Source organism: Watersipora subatra, chromosome 4 (genome assembly GCF_963576615.1).
Source record: "Watersipora subatra chromosome 4, tzWatSuba1.1, whole genome shotgun sequence".
NCBI classification, from domain to species: domain Eukaryota; kingdom Metazoa; phylum Bryozoa; class Gymnolaemata; order Cheilostomatida; family Watersiporidae; genus Watersipora; species Watersipora subatra.
In genome coordinates this window covers 2,681,568-2,694,634 of record NC_088711.1, presented here as the reverse complement: position 1 = coordinate 2,694,634, position 13,067 = coordinate 2,681,568, and the positions used below count along the sequence as shown (strand labels likewise).

At 34.4% G+C, this 13,067-nt stretch overlaps 1 protein-coding gene across 4 annotated transcripts; it reads right to left on the bottom strand.

Annotated features, from left to right (window-relative positions):
* Positions 1–625: 625 nt before the first annotated feature.
* LOC137394611 (uncharacterized) lies at positions 626–12,621 on the bottom strand. 4 transcript variants are annotated; one of them, XM_068081352.1, is made up of 9 exons: positions 12,563–12,621; positions 12,083–12,207; positions 8,230–8,394; positions 7,966–8,111; positions 7,065–7,206; positions 5,389–5,520; positions 4,162–4,263; positions 2,374–2,565; positions 626–923 (listed from the first exon to the last, which is right to left on the bottom strand). In XM_068081352.1, exons 2-8 carry the CDS (start codon positions 12,201–12,203, stop codon positions 2,381–2,383), a joined length of 993 nt encoding a protein of 330 aa, XP_067937453.1. In that variant the 5' UTR covers positions 12,204–12,207; positions 12,563–12,621; the 3' UTR covers positions 626–923; positions 2,374–2,380. The 4 variants fall into 4 exon arrangements, with proteins under 4 accessions (XP_067937453.1, XP_067937452.1, XP_067937450.1 ...); XM_068081351.1 differs by having other exon boundaries at positions 12,083–12,210; positions 12,563–12,617; XM_068081349.1 differs by lacking the exon at positions 12,563–12,621 and adding an exon at positions 12,344–12,459 and having other exon boundaries at positions 12,083–12,210.
* Between the last annotated feature and the right edge of the window lie 446 nt (positions 12,622–13,067).

Below are 13,067 nucleotides of genomic sequence, written 5' to 3'. Positions count from 1 at the left end.
AAAGCTAAATATTTTTTATTTGCTTTGTTTACTACCGCGCTTACTTTTGTTATACTACATATTTCAAGCCTTTGTACTGTATATCTTAGACATTGTACTGCATTCTACAATACGTCTTGTATGTTTATTTGAACCAAAGGCTAAAATATGTATTGAAAGAATGTTATAATAATCATAAACTTGTCATAGACTGAATTTAATAGAGATTTGAGGTGGTATGAAAACAGAGACACTAGTATACCCTATAAACAGTCTAGCCATTTTATAATGTCAACAAGTGTGTTTACTACTCTGTACATTATCTACTGGTTTCTTAATCTTACTCAGTGCTACTTAATTCATGTTGATTCTGTTACTGTGGCAGAGTCCTATGCAAACATTCAATTATTCTCCTGATGCATGTTCACTTGCCAAAATTTAATAGTGAAGCGAATGATAAAACTAGGTAGTGACAAGGATTGCAGGTGCTCTATTTGTGGCACTCGTAGTTGGACTCATATATAGGAACTGTAATGCATACTAACTTGGAGCACTCTTTTATTTTCAGGGCTCATTATCATCATTTTCTATTTATAAGCTGTAATTGGATTATTTTCAGATCACATGATCTCCTTGTTCTTTTCTTAGTTGTTTATTGATAAGATTTAAGAAAGTAAATTAACAACAAATATATCTAAAAGTTGTTTGTATTACAAGACAGCATCTCATATTAACAGAGCAAATGGTTATACTAGCTGTTCAACAGCTTTATAAGAATTGTGTTAATAGGCAACATTGTATTATATCTAGTTTCTTGGCATAGCCAGGCAAAGCATTATATTCATATAACCATTTTTTCATGATTATTCGGTCAGCATCGCAACTTGCTCGCTGTCGCAGGAGCAAATCAGTTTCTCCATAAGTAGAGGATATCTTAGTATGCACTACAATACAAAAAGATCGTTTAGCAAGAGCTTCTTTAGGAGTTATTCACCCTTGTCAGACAGAAGGCTACCAACTCATGTCCTTGCTCATACTATAGCAAGCACACCAGCTTATTTACACTTGCTGAGACAAATGAAAGGCACGGTGTCCGCTGTAATTGGCAACCTGGCTTTACGGATTATAGCTATGCTGCCGGAGTTACATGTGCCTGTAATCTCAGCTGAATTCAGAAATAGAGAAATGTTAGCTTTTAACTTACGCATCTACATGTATAGGAACACACTTCCTGTGGTAATACTAACCTCAATAATTAGCTAACTAGTAAAACATATAAACCAGAGAAAACACTATAAATTGAGAAGTGGGGACAGTCACAAAAAGGTTTCTGGCTTGCTGGGTACATTTTTAGCCACAGTATTTAATTGATTGTTATAAATTAATTAATAAAATGGATGTTCTATTACTTTTCGTAGTAACTATTAGCTAGAGTAAACACACGCCTAATGTTCCTTACATTTACAAACAATATAAAGAGTTTAGTTTAGTCAATGACCTTGTTTAATCAGTTGAGCTCTTAACTAGCCACAATCATCTTTTTCAAAGTAATAGGAGCTTTTATGTGAGCGATGCCATGTCCTATGAACATGTGACCCCCAGTCAGCCTTGAGTTCCTTTGAGTAATCATTAGAGCTATTATTGCATTATTTATGGTGAAATAATTTAAACTTTTGCACTCATAGTGGTTTTTACTTATAAAGTTGTTCAAAGTGTATCTCCACCACTTGACTTATCTATTAGTTTTTGTAAGTACAGATAATTCTATGTAGTAGACTTTCTGTTTTCCAATTTCATTATCTTCGCTTTAAATAAATATGCTTATAGTATTATAATTGAAATGTTTGTTTTTGGACTTACATGTATAATATGGTGATTGGTTAAGTGGCTAAATTAGGCCTGTTACTAGATACATGTAGATGATGAATCTGCCCCTGAGATTCACTATGTTTTCGTGACGCGGATGATACAGATTTGGAGTTGTGCGCACATTGAAATGCCGTGCAATAAGTGTTGCATTGAACATTTGCATGTTGCGAATTAACTTGAGCACTCTGTTAATAAAGAACGATTTTATGACAGAGGTAATCGCTGTGCATCCGGAACTGCTCGAGTCGAAATAAGAATGGCTGAAGGGTAAAAAATGTTTAAAATGGAATAGCTTGCGGGTATTTTCTTACACATTGGCAAATATCATTTCCATCTTTCACAAGCATAAGAAATGAGGTTAAATTTTGCGAGCAGCAAAACTCGCTTGACTTGCGGATTTTTGCTGCTTCTGTTTTGCGGATGACAAACTTGCGGATCAACCGAGTAATGGAATTGTAGTGATGATATTTACCTTTGTTAATAAACACGATACAGTCTGCCACACAATACATAAAGTATAATCACCAAGAGACTATAGGTTTCCTGGTTTAGCCTCTCCTCGGTGTATTTGATTACCCTTCCATCCGAGATTATAAATAGTATAAGTGTTTTCCCTTCCTCCATGCACTTTTGAACAGTGATGATGGTAAGTGTAGACTGACTTGCACGGATTTGTTACATTAAAGCCAAGAAGATAACGCATGGTGTATATCAAACCTAAAAGTGTTAACAACATGTCTTATATATGTATAAGCTATAAGACTCTTAGCGTATGACAGCCACATGTGCAGCTGTATAACATATTTCTAGCCGACTAGATACATAACAATATCATAAATAATATAGTAAATAAATTGATCAATTGTACCACAGTTTTTATCGCTATAGCGAGATTAAAGGTCCATTTACAACAGGACTCAGACAAACATAGGAATATAATAATAAGCTTATTTAATATGTTTGCTATTAACTACAACTTGTAATCATAATGTAAGCCCACTTTACTTACTCTAAATTTCAAAAATAAATGTACTATTTTAGGGGATATTAGTAAAAATGTATACATTTTATTTTTCTCAGAAGTTTTAGCTTGAAATCTCATATTGACAGTTCTCAGTCAGCAACAGATTGATGGCATCAATAAAATATGATTTTGTCGCTATGTATCTTTTGACGACAAAAAGATTGAGCTGCCAACAATGCTCAACCCGCACTAACTAGGCTGAAGAGCAGAGCTATGTATGAGTGTTTTTGATCGAGTGCTATTGACTGTAAACAATATATAAAGAGTTTTCAGTTGAATACAACCGCACACTCAAGTACCCAAATATCGACAGCAATTGTATCTGGGGTGTCAAACATGACAATACTTGAGCACACGTTAAAGTTACTGGACAGATGAAAGAGCAATATTTAGGAAAAAGCTATGTTTAGATTGAGCAAGGTTTGCTAGAACCAATTGTTTTGTTGTTGTTCTACTGGCCCTCTGTGGTTTTTCCTTGGGTCTGAGGTCACTGCCTGGTAGTGATCATTGGTGGTCACCGCACCGCCTGGAAATTAGGTGTGCTGCACTGAGGCCTGACGTCTGCCCGGCCAATTACGATGGGTTTGGGTAACAAGCAACTATGGTGGTATTTTTATGGCAAACAGTTGAGCTTAGCAAGCCAAACAAACAGATAGCATACAAGATACGGATACACGGAATCAAAATCTAAATGGGATTATCAGAAAACAGGTTTCACGGTTTTAAGAAATAAAGAACAAAATCAGTGAAATCAATCCTCACACGGAATTCTTTTATAAGAGGTTTTTGAGTTTGACGAAAACCCTACAAGCTAACAACTGAAGTTCAACTTTATACCAAAACAGTAAATATTTGGTGATCACTTTATTTATATCAGATAAGAAGTTATTCGCTCTTGCGCAGCTTGTCAAGCTACGATGAACACGGTACGTGTACACATATCAAAAGATGTGCTGTAATTTAAAGAAACGATTGAATTCACTGGCATACTTTGCTAAAATTGTATTTCAGAATTGGTGATCAACACAGTGTTCATTCTTGTGTTCTGACAGATGAGATCAACTTTACTTATTTATATTTAAAAAGAATTATATAATGTTAGCGATATTTTCATATGTTACTCATGAAAGTGAACCTTTTAGTAAATGATAGATATGTGTTCTGTTAACTAAAAACAATTGTTGACTGACAAATCAAACAGCTAGAAATTTAACTAGTTGTGTAAACTATTCAATGCATGATTAGTGACTTCTCCGGTAAGTGAGGAGAGCCTCTGAGCAGAACCTTACCATTTTCTGCTTGGTTCATGTTGATTGGATAATTGAGCTTTTCCTTGATAAAAGACTCGTTGAGAGCCTCCTTGAGGACAAATATGTGAGTATCGTGGGAACCTGAAAGAGTTGATGCTAGCTGACCAGCTGAGAGAATAAGGTCACTATTAATAGCAGCTGACATGAAAAATTCAGGTTTTAATTACACTTTTGGACAGTTTCAACTTCAACATTCTTTTGAAATATCAAATAGAAAAAGCCAAAATTACTTGGATTATTAGCTAGAATAGGCATCTAAAGATTGCTTGATCAAACGCCTTCACTTTACAATCAAAGCATGCAGATATGATAGGTTTTAAAAGATCACTTTCGACAATTGCCAATTTTTACAAGTTTTCTTGATTTTAAGTTTGTGTAAATAGTGAATTATATTATGGCACTCCATATAATAAGAGGTTTAAACCAATTGTTATAATTTTGTAACCATCGCTCTAAGACAAATGCGGAACGATTGTAATTAAGAAGCCAAGTTTTGGAAAATAAGAAACCCAAACTAGGGACTTTCTTTGATAAGTCTCTATAAAAATTGTTTGTGATTTTGTGCAATGTCAAGTGGTGAAAGCATACAACCAGTGCAGCACTGAATGTAGAGAGCATTAAATACAACGGCCATCATAGGCTAATTGTCTCACAACTGTACATTGGCTAGCCAACATTGACTTAGAGAGTTTTTGTAGCTCATTCGTCTATGTTGTACTAAAAATGTCTTCATTACGTCAGAGCTGGAGTTTTTCTCAGAAGTTTTTTATGTTTTTAAAATTGGTGCTTTTATTAATATCAATTTTACTGCTCAAAAATGAAAGAGTGCTATGTATTATTTCAGTTAATTTTAATTATGAAATGCCGTCAAATAACCTTTAAACATCAGTATAGGTTTTGGTAAATCATCAACAAACATGCTACATATGTAAATAAAACTTAATATCTGATTACTGTTACTTAATAAAAGGAGGTAATTCTGGCACTGTTAGTTAACAAGGTGAGGTAACTCTGGCACTGTTAGACAAACAAGAAGAGACGATTCTGGCACGGTTAATTAACAAGAGGAGGTGATCCTGACACCGTTAGCTAGTGAGAGTAGATAGCCAAAGTATTGTTAGCTTTTGTTGGCCAGCATCGTTAGCTCATATGACCAGGTAGCAGTAACACCAGTAGGTAACTGACTATAATACCACGCTCTCTTACCAGGGTAGTTATTGATGCACATGTGTCGTCTCACCGAGCAGCTCAGGTTTCCTTCATATCTAGTCAGGCTATAAACAAGTTTCTCTTCTAACATCTTCCTGGTGTCAATAAGGTCCAATCCTTCTCCTAAAACTACAGTCATAGTTTCTGTTGTGCAACGGATAATCAAGAGTGTTTAGTGATTGCTTGGACTTTCTTGACCTCTTTCACCCGTTTCTACTAATGTTTGATTGATGAACCGCTGTACAAGCGTTTGCAAATTGGCTGAAAAAGCTTTAGCTTGAGTAGTTTATGTATATAAACTTCATGCTTTGTCGCCGTCTGTCGTCGTTCGGTGTTTGTCCAGCTATGGCGATAAACCATGGACATGGCAATGACATGGCAATGGACCATGCAATGGAGTTATTGGGTGATATGAGTCATTATCAGGGTTAAGATACACATACTGACTCCGCATTACGCGCAACGTCACTAAAGCTTGCTTTCACGGTTCTTGTTAGTAAATTTAGCAAAACGGATCCTGGCTCACTCAAATTAGCCAATGGCAACTACATTACCTGCCACTGTTTATAAGCTGTTTTTTAATATCCGTGCAATACTGAGTTAAAGTTTAGTTTCCTAAAATACGTACAAAAACTAAAACAACACCTTTAAGTTTTAGCTACACTAAAACTAAATACTAATACTTACCTTCAAGTATCTGTTTAGTAAGCTAAATCTATTTAAGTTAAACTTAATGTTTATGCTATACATCTGTCTCGAAGGTAAGTACTCCCACGGTATGTACTGCGTGTAGTACACCGTAATGTTACATTTTCTTGCTGATCATAACCACTAAATGCAGTAAAGTTACTGCAGGTAACTATAGTTACTAATTAGCAATAGAACATATTGTTCTGTTACTAATTTTTAATATGTACAGTATGTACTGTGTATAAATATTTTATGATTTTTACCAAGAGTGTTTGCATTAGATAATTACTATGGGTTTCTATACTACTCTATACAATATTTTTGCTACAAGACTGAAACGAATAAAAAGCATGCAATTTCATACCAAATAATTTTTCATTGTAGCAGTAGCAAAACTGTCTTTATTTAGCCATTACTCGCTAATTGTTTCACAGCTGCCTTTAAAAACCTTCAGAGCTGTTTTATTTTTTCTTTTAATATATTTCAACGAAACACTTTTTTCTCTATATGAAATTTACAAGTTATAGTTGTTTGAAAAAGTTTAAAAACCTTTACGGTTGTTTTATTTTTTCCTTAATTTATTTGAGCTACACAAAACACTTTTCTCATGGTATGAAGTTTGAAAGGTAGAATGGTAACGGTTGTTATATATAACTTAACATATTATGTTAAATAAAAATAAACTTTTCGTGCAGACTTTTTCATTATCCGAGCAACGCCGAGCATCCAGCTAGTTCACCTGTAAGAGTGTGATTGTGTGGGATAAACCTTGGCTAGCCTTAGTTTTGTTCATGTGAACCCAACAAGAAAGTTATCTATACTCACAACATCACTTGCTTTAGGCTAACTGCTTCTATCTTAGGCTATCCTCATTTAAGCTAGATATAACTAAGTAGCAAGAAAATAGTTTAACCCAAAATAACCTCCAAATTCTCTTTGTATTTGCCAAGCCAACATAGTAGTTAACGTGCCCTATGAAGTACCTATATCTCCGTTTAAGGCAATTGCGGGTTTGTTTATCAAAGTTTTGGACGCATAGATTAAGTAATCTGCCATCCTTATCAGACTCTCTTGTTGTACTGGATGAAGTTTCTCGCTGTTTGTCAGGTTTGCTGTCATCACAGTCTAAAGAAACAAAAGCTCTAGAAACCGACAACTCCACATAAGCTTGTCACAATCAAACAACTTCAGCAGGTCTTTGCAAAGAAGCAGAATAATTTATTCCCTTTTTAACATGTTTAACTAATCTATTAATTCTTCAGTGTGCCCTTTACACCGACTTGTTAGCCGAGGCAGCCAATGTCAAGGTCACCCTCTATAGGATTTCTCACACTAGTAGCACTTCCTATACAGTTTTGAAAAGTCGTACATCTTGGAGTTACATGTATATTCTTCAGCTAATGTAGCGGCATTGGATCACAATTTCACCATTTATTCTTTGTAGTAACTTTTGTTCCAAAGTTTTGCGCATATATGATAATCGTTTGAAGACTTATTTGTAACTCCAATCTTTGAGTTCATAAATTTTAATACAAAAAACAAAATTTCCATTAGATTGCCAAGCAGAGATTATTCGAAACTTTTCAAAGTACTCTGCTTGTTGCCAATACTGAATAGTAATGTAAGTGAAATTTATGTGTATAGAAAATGTTGACCTTAAAATGCTGTAATTTGAGTTTGCGCAAATACTTGACAATATTTTTGAGAAATAGATTAAGGCATGACTATAAGCATATCTGATAAAAGTAGTAACTCCTTTTCTTCTATAGAAGTTCATAGAAACAACAAAATATATTATTGATTAGGTTGAACACTGCTCAATGTAAATATTAATGGAAAAAGGCCAACGTAGTACCAATAGTTAGAATTAGCTAGCAAGGGTACCTGTAAATCTTCCTTGTTGATATAAAATAAATGAACCTTCCTCACGCAGGGATGGTTTAGGTTGGACTGCAACACCTCCAAGAGCTCTCGGTTTCGCTCTTCAAGTTGTTTTTCTGAAAACTTTATGTATTGCTTCTGCCTCCTCACTATCAATAAAACCACAAACACCTCAACTACAAGAGCCAATCTATGGTAATATACATATCTTGTTAGCGTAGAAATCATCTGTGGATATGAAGAGATCATAGAAGGTACAAGACTCACTGTTGAAATACATTGTCATGAGATGGAACTGTTGACAGCTAGAATGTGAATAACGGTGTGCATACTGTGTGCTCGGTTCATCGTACATCTGCTCCTTCTGCAGAGTGGAGCCATAACCAGCTGTTACAGTCTTTCTGGACTGTAACTGTCTTTCTGGACTGTTGACTTATATACAACATATACATATACAAACAGCATATACAAACATAACATATACAAACATATATACAACGACGCTTTCATAACATAAACTGTTCATAGAACGTTGATGTTATACGGATTTTGTGTTATACAAACAGTAAATACATCAGAGTTGCCTAATTCATTCCAAGATTTTCTCAAGCACACCGTTTTGGTCCTTCACAAAGAAAAATGATTAAACTTATCTCGTAGCTACGTCTATCGATAATCATCAAATTATTTCTGTGTGTCAGCACTGTTGCAGCTTGATGCCTACGCACACTTAGATGACCCTGGTTTTGGTTGGATCACTACTTAGTGATCAAACCATTTAGAAAGCTAGACAATGGTTCAGTATAATTTACATTTAAGTCCTCTCACAGGGAGGTTACACTTTTCAAGCTGCTGGTCTTACTCTTTACATCTGTAGCATTTTACTCTGTCTAACATAGATAAAAACATTATTATTAACACTCCTGGAGAGTTGACAAAGATGTGTTTTAGAAAATGGTTAATATAATTTGTTTTGTTAATGTTTGTTATAAACTAAAGTTGTTACCATTTTGTTACTACGAAACATTGTATTATTTTGTTAATCAATATAGTTCCTGATTTTGCATTACTATATACTTATGCCTTTTTTGGGTTTTGTAGTTTCATGGTGTAGTTAACACAAGGTTTACTATGACATAAACTATCAGCCAATAAATAAAATTACCGTAATTCACTTTAACATCTTTACATCGATTAGAACCTTCACTGCGGTATATTACAACTATAGGAGAGGCGTTGCATAACTTTCTAATTTAATGACTGTACGTACAGTAGCTGTGCTATTGTTAGTTTGTATTAACAACTTTTGTTTTTTTTCTTTTCACTTTCACTTGGTTTTGGGTTCATGATTATGGTAAGCGGGATTACGGGAGCACACGCATTCAATGTCAATTTAAATCAATTTTTAATAATTTTTTAAAATCTAAGCTGCAAAAAACAATTGTGTATGTCTAAAATAAAATGTAGTAAAACAAAATGGAAGTAAAACAAAATGTATCTTTACTATGGTAAGAGTAGTGTCTGTCTGTCCCCCTGTCCGTCCAAAACTAGGGCTAGAGGTTGAGATAAAAAATTGTTTCCAGCGAGACTCCAACTCATTAGACCGACACTTTAACACCTGCCTCTCCTGATCGATTGCTTTCAGGTATTTCTGAATAATTATGCAGCTGCATATTCTCCACACTTTATCGGCACAACTGATTATCTCTGACTGTTTATCACTATTTTTAGGTTATACCAATGTAGTATTTTGAATAAAGTTTTCATCGTGATGGTACCACGCTTCAAGACTTTCTACTATTATTGTTATAATATGACAAACCTAGAATGCAAAGTCTCTCATACCTGTACAACACTGCTCAAGTTTCAATATCTTATTTTATAAGATATTGAATCTTCATATTTATGAGATATTTTATTTAATATTTTATTTTATAATATTTTACCCCAAAACTGTTTTCATGACAACAATCTATGAATACGCTCATTGAGGTCTATTGTCTTGATGTATGAACGCAGTCTTAAGCTTGTTTTCTTTAGCTAAAGAATTGTAAAGATACAAAGAAATGCAAAAAAGCACACAAGACTGCTGTTAACAGAGCGTGTATGTTAGCTAACTAGCTAGTAAGACTCTAACCATAGAAGTCCTTATTAATACCAAAACTCACGACCATATTTGTTCGTTTTATAGACTGCTAACCAGCTAACGCTCATGATAGAGTAAAGCCTGCAAATGCTGAACACAATAAGCCTTCCTAAGTCTTACTCTCACAGGTGAAAAATAATACATGTCTTTTTTCGTTGCCTCGGGATCTCAGTTGGTCAAATGATATGGATGGTGATGCACTCTTTCCTTGCTAAATAATGGTCATAGGTTCCAGAGCCTTTTTAATGCTTTCAGTGTTTCAATATACGCTATTTTACCAAAGATTCTGTCTTACAAATTTTGATAAAGTTACACATAGTAATCACCATGCATGTCATGTAAGTGCCATAAGAAATCGTATTACGGTAATTTTCGGTGTAAGTTTTTTAAAGATTATTCATTAATCTTCATTACATGCAGATATCTGCAAAATGCTATCTTAAAATTATCTATAAGCATGTATACATATATGTATAGATTAAATTCTAACAGTAAGGCCGGTATTTTTATTTTCAAACAGATAGCCCACAGTATTCTTTAGACTTTCTAACACAAATTACTACACTGATTTCATAACAATAATCCCTGAATGTGTTCATTGAGGACAATTGTCCTTATTGTGTGAAATCGCAGTTTTGAGTTTGTTATCTTTAGCTACTTGATATTAGCGATTATATTGTATTATCAGCGTACCTGACGATCTCTCATAGCGTACTAGACTACAGGTATGCTAGGATATATAATAGAGATGCCTCTATTTGAGGTTTTATCTTCTAAGTTCAAAAAAAGAGAAAACAATATTTTGAAGGCTAACTTGAGTTAGCCTTCAAAATGAGTTTAGGAACCTGCACTGACTTGACACCTTACGTTATATAGAATTTTATGAGCTGATCAGGTAGCGAATAATATATCATTTCCCTAACAACAGGGCAGCCTACAAAAGCAATTTCAAACCTATCATTGAAGTGAAAAAAGGAACCGAACTTTCAAGTCCTGTCAATAACTTCAAAATGATAAAGCAATAGTGATTGCCTAGCAAACAGTAAACACTATTCTAGATGCAGTACAACCGATTACAAAAATGATTTCTTCATCTAAAGCAGGGTTCTTAATTTGTGAGCAGCGACTTCATTCGGGGTCAAGTGACGACCTGCCAGGGATTGCCTAAAACCATTGGAAATATAGGTTTTTGTCTATTCTAATCCGTATAACTTAATAATTTATTGTAAACCTTTTTATTATTGGTAGCTAGCATTTGTTTTTATTATATTCACAGAAACAAGCTCAACCTTCACTCTGACCTTGGCCTATTTACATGTACTGGCACAACAATTTTAACAATGTAGTTCACTATAGTTAAAATTGACACCAAGTGTTTCAAAGTTTTACAGAAGTATACAGCGTGAATATGATGAATCCGCAATGTAGAAAAGTAAATAAATGCAAGTCATACAGTAAAGCTTTATTGTATTTGTATTTTAATCCAAAGCAGAAACGTACTATGAATAAAATATAATTGCATATTGTTTCGTAGTTAAACAAAGTTTTATGTACTGTATGTTTAGATTCCAACAATGAAAATATATCCTGAATACCATATATACCCTAGTTACTTTGTGACTGCAATATATTTTATAACATTAAGTAGGCCTTTGAACACACATAATTTTATGGTTGGGTTTGCTATCTTGCGGAGAGTTATACTAAAAGGATCACATGACTCTAAAGATAGAGCACAGTTCTTAAGGGTACGAATACAAGCTTTTAATATATCACGTTAGCAGTTTGTTAGTTGCTGTCACGGTGATGTAATGAGAGTCAGTAGACTTGATGACATCATCTATGTTCCTAACAGCCTTACCTATACCTGTAACTTTGCTTTTTAGTTAGCCTCTATTTATAACAAATTTATGATTATATTTTTAGCTAGGGTATTTACTACGCCTAGTACCACTTTATGTCTTATGTTCTTACCTTTATTGTGAATATCTGTCTCAGTTCTAAAGGTGAATGAAGCAAACAGAACGAAAGTGATCACTACTGTAACAGCCCCGATCAAACAAACCGGCTTCATAGACTTGATCATCGTCAGCATTTTACTGCTAAAGGAAAATCCAGTAACCAATCAGTACTTGTACAGACATTTGCCCCAATTACAGCCATGCATTATTACATTGAAACCAACAATTACATTTTATTATAGTTTGGATGGTTAAATTTCTATTATCTACTTACAGTAAGCGTGAAGTTGCCTCGGATTATCACAATCAAAAAGTTTGACAGACTTGAAGCGACACTTGCTTGTCGCCAGCACTTTTACTAACAAAGGACAATCCGATAACCAGTCGGCACTTTACAAACATTAGCCCCAATTACAGCCATGCATTATTACATTGAAACCAACAATTACATTCATTTTTAATTTGGATCAATAGTTTCTTATTATCTACTTACAATGAGCGTGGAGTTGCCTGAGATTATCACAATGAAACAATTTGACAGACTTAAAGCAACACTTGCTTTACGTCTGCCAGCGCTTTTACTAATAAAGAAAAATCTGATAACCAATCAGCGTTCTACAAGCATTAGCTGCAATTACAACCTTCGTCCTACAGTAACTGAAAGCAAACAGTGTGCTATTTAATAACTGTCTGTTAAAAACGAGTGAGAAGATCAGCGACCTTCCTCTTCTAGTATGAATCTGCTAGCAATAAGCCTGGCATATCCCTGCATGATTGCAACGAGCTTATTTCTTACATTTTCAGTCAAATAGCCGGCAAGTGGATGTTTAAGGAGCTGGTTATCAGAAACCAGATAGAATTTGAGACCAAATATTTTTAGAGCTCTGATGGAAGGTACGGAGCCTATTCGTGTAAAGTTTGGATGAAATCAGCTAAACATGTAGAAATGATATTGTTTACATGGACTAACTGACACCAGAGCATACTATGACAAAGTG

What these genes read in the sequence shown, in the direction of transcription:
- LOC137394611 (XM_068081352.1), bottom strand. Translation starts at nt 12,203, where the DNA reads ATGCTGACGATGATCAAGTCTATGAAGCCGGTTTGTTTGATCGGGGCT. An exon ending in TCAACAAGGAAGATTTACAG is followed by an intron (nt 7,207 to 7,965) that starts GTACCCTTGCTA and finishes TTGTTTCTTTAG; the next exon opens with ACTGTGATGACAGCAAACCT. An exon ending in GTGCATCAATAACTACCCTG is followed by an intron (nt 4,264 to 5,388) that starts GTAAGAGAGCGT and finishes CAACTCTTTCAG; the next exon opens with GTTCCCACGATACTCACATA.